Below are 10,805 nucleotides of genomic sequence, written 5' to 3'. Positions count from 1 at the left end.
ATCCAATCACCTAAACTAATTAAGACTTTTAATTGCAGCAGTAGACATTTACAGAAGTGTTCATACACAGCAGTAGACATTTACAGAAGTGTTCATACACGATTACCTTGGAGAATCAAACATATTTATTTCCATATCATTGCTAGTACAACAAACTACTTACCATTGCTCCAAATCTGGTAATTTGACACCAATTAACAAGTAATACAGTCCTGCATCAAGTTGATCCAATCACTCAACCTAACTAAGACTTCTAATTACAGCAGTAGATGTCTACAGGGGTGTTTATCTCCCTTATCATTGTTCTTATGAAAACTACTTATTAATTAACCAAATCTAGTATCACAAGAATTAGCAAATTACTATGTTGACCACAGGTGCACCAAGGCCATTGCTTTTGTCAAAACGGTTCGTTTTAGACGGGTCAAAAGAAATGATTAAATTACCAAATTAGCCTATTTCAAAAAAGTATATTTACCAAGACAATGAACTACCAACCTAAGTATTAATATTTTAGCCCAATCCATTCGTAATCGAGTATTCCATTCGTAATTAGGGAAACACGATCAGAATCATCGAGGAGTGTGGCACAATTAGGGTTCCAGGAGGAATGATTAGATTAGGGTTACAGGAGGAACAAAGTATGAGGAAGATCAATAGATGTATGAGGATCGATACCTGATGAATCAGAAGACGCTATATGCCACTGTAAACACTTTGCCGACTGCCACCACCGTGAAATATGTGAACGCCGACTACCTCTCTGCCATGAAAACCACCATGAACGCCTCTACTTCACCGTGAAACCACCGTGAATGCGTCTCTGCCACTTCTGAAAACTGTGAACTGATGAAACCCCTTGAAACCCTAAAATGGAGAACAATGACAAAAAAAGGAATGCGCGTGTTTTATATTAAACATACTATAATTACAAAATTGTCATGTGTTCACACTGGTTCTCGCGGTTCTCGCAATAAAGGGTGGTTCCTAACGGAACATTCTCCTACATATATATATATATATATATATATATATATATATATATATATATATATATATATATATATATATGAAGTGTGGAGATAAGTAGATAACTTCTATCAATCTATTAGTAATATGAAGTGTGGAGGAGATATTGACACATGACATTCTTTGAAATGTTTTGTTAGAATTAGATAAGATTATTTATATCTAATTTAATCCAATATATTAATAAAATAAACAAATATATAAACATAGTATAAAGATTAAATTCAAATAGGTCTTAACATGAAAAGAGAATAAGTGAATATATATTTTTTTCATATACTTAAGCATGACGTTTTGTTACATATGTAAAAGAAAAACAAAATGCACTGTTTATGATTGCATTTGCACTGTTGCACTTGCATCGGTGATACTTTTTTTATCACTCAAATTGTTATTGTTTCTACCGATGCACATGTGCATACATGAATATTTTACCTACATATAACCCGTTTCCTTTACATATACATCAACATATGTAATGTGGTACTCCATACATAATAGGGTACCACATATGTAATATCATATGAAACAAATACACAATATCTTAAAATATACATATATTCATTACTACCATGTTTATTGTTTTTTATTAATACACAGGTGCATTACCAACATTAACACACTATCACACAACTTTTGTATAACAACAAGTAAATATAACACCCTTATCATAAGGAATCACATAATCCGAAGAACAATCGTTATTACACATATGCATCACCAGCATATACTATACTAAACAAAATATGACACCCTAAATTAACAAATGTTACCATTCGTAATACATTATACAATACCAATATGTATGTTATATCAAACTTTGCATATGTGCAATACCAGCATTACCTCTACCAAACAACATAATACATCATATATTAACAGACATGATCATCCGTATTGCATGTCCACAAACTACCTACACATAACATTCGCTTTAGTTCACAACCTCACACCTTCTGCTCTTCTTTCCAATTTCTATGCATCTTCCAACACTCCTCATGTTTCAATGCATCTTCGTCTATCGTTTTCCGATAATTTTTCATCCATCAACCTATTAATCAAATACATCCTTGTTGTCAATCCATGAGCAATTTCGAATATTTTTTTCCTGCATACATTACATATATTACATCAATTATTTCATGTATGCACATGTGCATTAAACATATTACATACAATATGTACAATGCTTATGTTTTAAGGTAATAATGCACGTTTGCATTTGCCGAAATACATTCATATTAACTTAATGTGAAAAAATATGCATATGTGCATAACTATGCACATGTGCATTAACATGACTGACCTTATCAACAGGTTTGTTTCAATAAAAAAAATTAACCCTTACCAAATCAAAATTCGTATTACCACCAATCATATTTAACATCAATTAGTAACAAAACTATTATGACAAACTATGCACATGTGCGTAACTTTTTTTTAATGCAAATGTTATTCACAGAAGCCAACCTCCAAAACAGAGGCGGCCGAACCAACCACTACAGAAAATCGAAAAACAACAACTCAACACAAGAACCTGAAGACCGAAAACTAGCAGCTACCTTATATCGAACCTACACCATTTTTCCCAACTCACGGACCTATTTTTTGACTGATTCTTATACCATAAAAACCGACAGACTTAATATTATGGATAATCTCTCCGGGAACCTTTTATTGTTCCTGGCTAACCATATATACCAATTTGTCATGAACATAATGCCATGTAAAGATTCTTTCACTTCTCTATCCAGATTGCAAAACTCAGAGGCAATTACAATATCTTTAGCCGATAATAGAATAAAAGGACTCACCTTGCACCACTGATTGATGTGATACCAGACAATTTATGCTACCCTGAACGAACAAAAAAGATGTTCAGCTGTTTCATCGCCATCTTCACACATACAACATTTCACGTCTCCGCCACAACAGTTCCGATCCCATAGTGCAGTCAGTGTGGGAATACGTTATAAAACCGCCCTCCAAACAAAAATATTGTATTTTTTGGACCCATTTTGACCATTTCACAACGTGCCTGCTGCTGAAATCGGAGCCGCTATACAGGAAGTTCTTGACAACATTGACTGAAAAATCAGACCCAACCATTCCCAACCATCTTTGCCATCGGACAAAGTGACATTATCGAGGAGCCCGATCAACTTGTGCCATTACAGTAATTATTCGGCAGAGCTTGGGCCTCTCGACAAATTACAAACCCCTATAAAGTTTGTATTATCCTGATTATACTGGTCCGCCACCAGTCGTCGTTTCTCTTGGTCCATTCTAAATATATTTGGGAAACGGGTTTTGTGCATAATTATGCACGTGTGCATTAACATGTCTGGCCTTGTTAGCATATTATGGAAAACTATGCACATGTACATCAACATGAATGACCTTATTAACCTATTCCATCAAATTATGCACATGTGCATAACTGTATATCACCCAATGCTACCTTATTATCATATTCAACTATGAGTTACAGGTTCATATAACTTCATAATATAATTGATTACATAATAATATAACTGCATAACTGTATGTCATAACAAAAAACAACACCAAAATAACAATACATACAAATTATATATCATTTATGAATAAATAATTGAGATTAGTATTCAAATTAATGTGCATATTAACCAACTATGACAATTTATGCACACGTGCATAACTATATAAAAAACAAAATCACCTTATTATATTGATTTATTGAGTGAATCCTATTCAAATTTATGTACATATTAACATACTATTACGTTTTATGCACATGTGCATAACTATGTATCACACACCTCATTGTCTTATTCAGTGTAATCGTAATTTGTCAAACTTTGCACATGTGCATAACTATATAGATCATAAAATTAGTGTATTATCATGTTCCGTATAAACCTATTATGTATAAGCCTGTTATGTCGTGTTAATGCACATGTGCATTAACTGTATATATATATATATATATATATATATATATATATACATATATCATAAACTTATCTTATTATCCTGTTTCGTATAAGCCTATTCTGCCTATTCTGTATAAGCCTATTCTGTCGTGTTAATGCATATGTGCATTAACACACATAACTTGTCGACAGTCGTAATTCAGTAGTAAAAACCCTATCATTTATCAAATCAACTTCTGTGTTGCCAATCATATCCAACATTATGCACATAACATCATTCTTTAATAAAAAAATACATAAAACAACACATCAGAACCACATTACACATAGTTCATCACAACATTAGCCCTTCTGTTCACTAAAAAATCATATATATACCACGATTTTCAATAATTCATTTATGAAACAACTGTTTAAATGTAATAACCACATAATAACATGTCTGAATCGATGGTTGATAGTTGTTTTATCATATACGACTACAAAACAGGGTGTATGAACTTACAATTTCACGGAACGGTGCAACAGAGGATCGATAGTCTGTTAGACGACTTGTGTTCTTCTGATTAGCCCTATATGTGCATTACGATCGTTTTGCCCTAATTTAGACTGGAATACGAATGTGCAATCGGTGATTATGTTGTTAATGCACTGATATCGACTAATTTTGATGACGAATACATGATGAATTATAAGATCGAGATGATGAATTTTGGGGGATTTGGAGTGTGACGTGAACTGAGATGACGAATTGTGTAGAGATTGGATCCGGATGTGAACTGAATATAAATGATAGTTTAATCTGATGTTTGAAGTCTAGGAGGATGAGAAGGCAGCTGATTTAATTTTTATTATGTATTTACAATAATGCCATGTGTTCACATTGGTTCTCGCGATTCTCGCAATAAAGGTGGTTCTCGCATGAACCCTACCCTATATATATATATATATATATATATATATATATATATATATATATATATATATATATAGGCTAATTATAATGAGAAAACTCAGTCCAGTTGACTAAACCCTGAAAACTCTAATATGTGGCTAGGATTGATCCACGTTTAAACTATTATTTGAAGAATGAGGGGCATGATAGTAATTTTGCATGTCTCACTTTTGACATGTATAGATGGCGATGGTGATGTCTGCACACGCAGACTTCTTTCATTTGTATCATACCCACCTTTTCATCTTGTCATGCTTTTAATAAATGCATGTACTTGGAGGAGACTTTCTTCTTCTCTATTTTCTTAATATCACAACTTTCTTCATCTCTCTTTTCTTCTCATCAGTTTCTTTCTCTTCATTTACTCACCATTTACTCATCATTGATGAGAACTTGCATTTAACATGGCTGATTTGAACAACCAACAACATCTAACTGTTGCCGGCGGTACGGAGGTAGCTAACCTCAATGATGATCCCGGTTCACCATTAAATGTTGTCCCACATAATCTTTCACTTCATTTTGCATTTAATGAAGATGAAGATGCTTTGGTTGAGGGTAGAGTTTCTCCAGATCCTGAACCTATTTCTTCATCGATTACACGTGAGTGATTTTTTTTTCTGTTTCATTAGATGTACAGCTTTAAATGCTTGTGTAGATATTCGTTCGATTCATGTTGGTTCCTTTTTTTTTCTGTTGTGTAAAATAAGGATTTATTTGTTTAGTTGTACATTGGATTCTTGTTGCTTAACTTTTTTTTTTTTATGTGTAGCCTCAACTCTGAATCAAAATGGACTAGATGATGATGAAGATGGTGTTCAAGATTGTACTTTTACTCAGTTGTTATCAACAGGTCATTGTTTTTATCTATAGTTTAATTGTTGTTTGTAGTTTATTATTATTATTATTATTATTATTATTATTATTATTATTATTGTTATTATTATTATTATTATTAAGCAGATGATGTTTTGGGTAGTTTGGTTGAAAATGTGGTATTTTTTTTTCCAAGGCAAAAAACAAGTGTAACCATTTTTTTTAAGAAACAAGCTTTTAGAAAACATGTCGTTAGACTTGTATTAAGTTTTTATATGTTTTTGGAAACCAAGGTATTGAACTTGGTACTATGGTTAGGTTATATATGATAGTATGTATTGAAAAGGTGACACTATGGCATACCATAATAATAATTTAGCAAGTATACGTTAACAAAGTATGACATATGGTCACCATTAAAAAAATGCAATAGCATCTACACTTTTTGGCGTCATCAATAAAATGTACTTCCACGTTTTATTTGAATTTTTTTTTGGAAAAGGTGTTAATGTTGTATTTTTGGAAACTATAGTATCAGTTTGTTATGTTTTCATGTTACAAGTAAATTTGTGTTTTAACCTATACGTGCTATGATTTATTTAATCAATACACTTTTTCTAGGTGTTCATGCGGACGAGGAATTTTATGTTCACCACACACCCAATGGGACTAGAATGTGGTGTCCTAATGTTCCTATTGTTTTAAAGCCTGTTGTTGGTTCTGTTTATGAAACGTGGAAGGATGTGTTCAGTATGTACAAGGATTATGCTGTGTATTCTGGGTTTTCTATTCGTAAGGGGCAAACCAAGAGATGGAAGGGGGTTGTCACTCACCAGTACATAAGGTGTACCAAATATTCAAAACCACAGATTAAGCGTAAAACTGATACTTTGGAGCATTCAAGCTTGACTATTAGGCAAAGTAATTTCACAGTGACAGATTGCAAGGCTAGTATACTGGTTAAGTTTTGTGAGGGCAGCTCTACGTGCACAGTGGTAGGGTTCAATGAGCACCATAATCATCCGTTTGTTGAGCGTTTCAATCGTGACCTAAGTAGGACTTCAAGGAAACTACCATTTGCATCCAAACAGTTTATCCATAACATGAGTTTGAACAGAATTGGTCCGATTGTTTCTCACAGAGTTTTAGTGTCCCTGATGGGTGGACATCACAATGTACGTGGCACGCCAACTGATTTTAAGAACTGGAGCCAGTCGGTTAGGCTTTATATTGGCGATCGTGATGCGCAACTTGTTATAGATCGTCTCAAAGAAAGATCCGAGAGCTTACCAGACTTTTACTATGAGTTTGTTGTTGAGAAAGGGCAATTGAGATCGATTTTTTGGGCAGACGAAATTTCCAAGATAAACTACGAGGTGTTTGGGGATGTGTTAGCTTTTGATGCGACTTATCACACTAACAAGTAAGGTTTTTGATAGTTGCACTTTTTTTCCCTTTAACATACTATTTAACTTTTGTTTTTTTTTCTTTGTCGCACAGGTACAACATGATTTTTGTTCCTTTCACAGGCGTTGATAATCATAAACAATGTGTGACATTCGGTGCTGGCTTGTTATTCAACGAAACCACTGAGTCTTACAAGTGGTTACTTGAATCATTTCTCAAGGCACACAAGAAGCAACCAAAGCTAGTTTTGACGGACCAGGATCCTTCAATGAAAGCTGCCATTTCAGAGGTTTTCACAGACTCTCGGCACCGCCTTTGCATGTGGCATATTATGAAGAAACTTCCCACCAAGGTTTTTATTAATTTATGAATCTATTTTTGAGAAGTTTTTTTTGTTTCAATTATCTTAACAGTTTTTGTGTTTTCATTTGTATAGATTGCTGGAGACTTGTTACAAAACTCTGAGCTAAGAGCATTGATGCATCGTTTGGTGTGGAGTATTCACATGAAGCCATCTACATTTGAGACGCGGTGGCAACTTTTGATGGAGGAATATGGGTTACAAGATCACGACTGGTTGAAGGACATGTACTCAATTAGGGACCAATGGGTACCTGCCTACTTCCGTGACATCCCAATGTGTTGTTTGATGAAGACTACATCAAGATGTGAAAGCTCTAACTCAAGCTTCAAGGTCAACTCTTCTAGTGCTAACACACTAGTTCAGTTCATGCTATGTTACGAGACTAGGATAGACAATCAGCGTTACAGGCAACGCGTTGCAGAGTTTAAAACTTCATCTAGTGTATTCATGGACAGTACTGACCTAGCTATTGAGAAGCATGCCTTTGAGTTGTATACACATGCAATTTCTACGGAAGTAAGAAAAGAGATATACAAGGGGAAGCTGTTTTGTTACATTGTAAACACGGAGGATTGTGAGGAAGGTTGTGTTTACTATGTGAATCAATTGGACAAACGTAACAATGCAACCAACACATTTACGGTAATTTTGATGTATCTTTATAGTTGCATTTTTTGTTTTAAGTTATTCATTATGCTTTTTTTCATAGAAGCTTAATTATGTGTTTTGGTGTGTTTATAGGTTATACTTGAGTTGAGTAACCAGTCGGTTTCCTGTTCATGCAACAACTTCATCCGTATTGGATATTTGTGTAGGCACATTTTTTGTGTTTACCGGGTAAACAACATTGAAAGAATCCCGGCCCAGTATGTTGTTAAGCGTTGGTCTAGGGACGTGCTTCCTAAAAGTTTATTTTCTATTGAGAGTCGATATGGCGTTGACACTCGTCCACAAGCTGCTGCTAGAAGTCAGATCCTTGAGATCGTAACTGAATGTGTGGACGCATTAAGAAGCGATGTTGGAGGACTTTCCTCGTTCGCTGAGCAGATAAAGGAACTGAAATGCAAGTTACTAAATGGAGGACCAGTCGATGACGGAGCCAACAATGATAACTATGCTGCTGTTGAAGAATTGCTTGGTGTTTCTTTAGATGGGGACGTAACTCTCGACAACCCAGACGGGATCAGGAACAAAGGACGCGGCAAACGCCGGCGATTGTCTAGAGCACCTCAGGATGGAACGAGCAACTCTGCTGTCAAACCTCCCAAAACACCCAGGCTTTGCCGAACCTGTATGAAGTACGTGACTGGGCATGATTCAAGAAATTGCAAGAAAAAGAAGAAGAAGAATAAATCGGGTAACGAGGACGAGGACGAAGACTCAAGCTCTGCGAGCCAGGAGTCCACTTGATTTGGTATTTTTATGTTGATGTGTGTGATGTGCGTGTTTTGAAAACTTTTATGACGCCAGCTTTTTGGTCTCCATTTTAGTGGAGCGCAAGTAAACTTTGATCAACCCTTTTGGACATGCACATGTTTGCATGTGTAGATTATATGAAAGTCGATGCACATGCATATGTTTGCATGTTAGGATGTATGTGGTTTTGGTATGTCGTATGGTTTTTAAGTTTAATGACTATGTTTTAACTGATCAGTTGCATTATGAAATGATATCCCTAATGTTTTGTGTTAGAAGTAAACGTTGCATTGTTTGTTGAGATTAAGAAATGGGTGGTACTTAGCTGGATTTATCTTTTGTTAGTATGCTAATGATATTTTCGTTAGTATGTACCTGTTAATGCTATGTATTTTTTAGGTTTTTTTTTAATGTGTTACATTTTTTTCACCATTAGTATTTTTGTAGATTCTTTGCTGTGTTTGAATCTGAGATTTTTCAATCTTATGGATTTTTTGTTTTTTTTTATACCATGTTACATATTTTTGTCGTTACATCCATTTTATGTATATAATTAGCTAGAAAAGGTCCCTTTTCGTTACAAAAGCCGTTAACAAAAAAAAAAATTATTAGCACATATAGTAGTTTGTGTTTTTTTTTCTGTTTGTATTTTTTGTACAAAACACTAGCCGTAGATACATTTTTCCATAATACATAGAACAAGATGTATCTTTTTGTTACTTTTCCCCTTATTTTCCTGGTGATGCATTTAATTTGTCATTTACTCTCATATCTAATCACCACCATTCTTTTTCATTATAAATAAGTTTCAGCACCTCCCCAATGTGTATATCCCCAAAGCATTGTTACCTACTTATCACACACAAAGCATAACAATGCACAAGAGGCCATGTTTGTTTTCCAAAGTTCTGGATGTTGAGGCGATCGATCTCAAGCCTGAAAAAAATGAGTTCGTTAATGTTGGCAAGAGACTTCGAAAGTTTGCATCGACTCCAGTCGGCGTTGGCGATATTCCTGAAACAACCCCTCTACCCGCTATGCCCATACGCAAGCTTAAGGAGATTTTTACCAGTGATGGGCACCCCCGCGGGAAGAGAACTAGTTTTCCGACCCCCAAGGTTGAACCCGATGTGAAGCCTACGGCGCGAGCAATACCGAAGAACGAGCCTACTGTTAACGCTACAGTCAAGATGGAGCCAAGAGTAGTGCCCAAGGGTGAGCCTACAACATACCCAAAAAAAAGAGATGTTGAAGATCCCACAACCAGCGATTGGGTTGATGATGTCTCATGGATGAGTGAAATTGAGTGGGATTCATATTTCCCAATAAACATATCAGTTTCCCCTGTGCCAGCAAACCCTTGCAAGTGCAAAAAATGGTTCACATGAACAAGCTCAAGTAGAAATTAGGTGTTGTTGGTGTGTTTTTTTAATTATGTCGTTTTTTAAGATGTATGTATGTTTTTAGGTTAATTAGAAATTAGGTATAGTATCAGGTTATCAACATTATGTAAGGAGTAATTTATGTGTCTAATGTTTTTCTAATCTTTTTGTGGTGTAATATGTAATGGAAAAAAAACTATCTACTTTGTGTGTTGTTACTTTATTTCTTTGGATGTATTATGTTTTTGGTTTATTTTAAAAAAAGTAATGAAAAGTTAAAAAAGTAGGAAGTAGGTGGACGTGGGTAATGACAAAAGGATATATTTACCATGGGACCCACAAATGGTTGGTTCATATCTTTATATTAGATCCATCATTTCAACTACAAGCTTCCAACTATCTCCATCTCCAACTACCCAAACTATATTCATCTATCTCTCAAAAAAGATGAAAAGGTGTTCATGTGGGAGGATTGCTGTTATTCGGACATCATGGACCGACGATAACCCAGGAAGAAGGTT

At 34.9% G+C, this 10,805-nt stretch overlaps 1 protein-coding gene across 1 annotated transcript; it reads left to right on the top strand.

Annotated features, from left to right (window-relative positions):
• Positions 1–5,303: 5,303 nt before the first annotated feature.
• LOC110925629 (protein FAR1-RELATED SEQUENCE 5-like) lies at positions 5,304–8,896 on the top strand. The gene is made up of 6 exons (XM_022169534.2): positions 5,304–5,502; positions 5,672–5,752; positions 6,337–7,138; positions 7,216–7,474; positions 7,559–8,128; positions 8,228–8,896. The coding sequence occupies exons 1-6, from the start codon at positions 5,304–5,306 to the stop codon at positions 8,894–8,896; spliced, it is 2,580 nt and encodes an 859-aa protein (XP_022025226.2).
• The last annotated feature ends 1,909 nt before the right edge of the window (positions 8,897–10,805 follow it).

This window comes from Helianthus annuus, chromosome 17 (genome assembly GCF_002127325.2).
Source record: "Helianthus annuus cultivar XRQ/B chromosome 17, HanXRQr2.0-SUNRISE, whole genome shotgun sequence".
Taxonomy (NCBI): Eukaryota; Viridiplantae; Streptophyta; class Magnoliopsida; order Asterales; family Asteraceae; genus Helianthus; species Helianthus annuus.
This window is presented reverse-complemented; position numbering and strand designations above follow the sequence as displayed.

What these genes read in the sequence shown, in the direction of transcription:
- LOC110925629 (XM_022169534.2), top strand. Translation starts at nt 5,304, where the DNA reads ATGGCTGATTTGAACAACCAACAACATCTAACTGTTGCCGGCGGTACG. An exon ending in TGAAGAAACTTCCCACCAAG is followed by an intron (nt 7,475 to 7,558) that starts GTTTTTATTAAT and finishes TCATTTGTATAG; the next exon opens with ATTGCTGGAGACTTGTTACA. An exon ending in ATGCAACCAACACATTTACG is followed by an intron (nt 8,129 to 8,227) that starts GTAATTTTGATG and finishes GTGTGTTTATAG; the next exon opens with GTTATACTTGAGTTGAGTAA.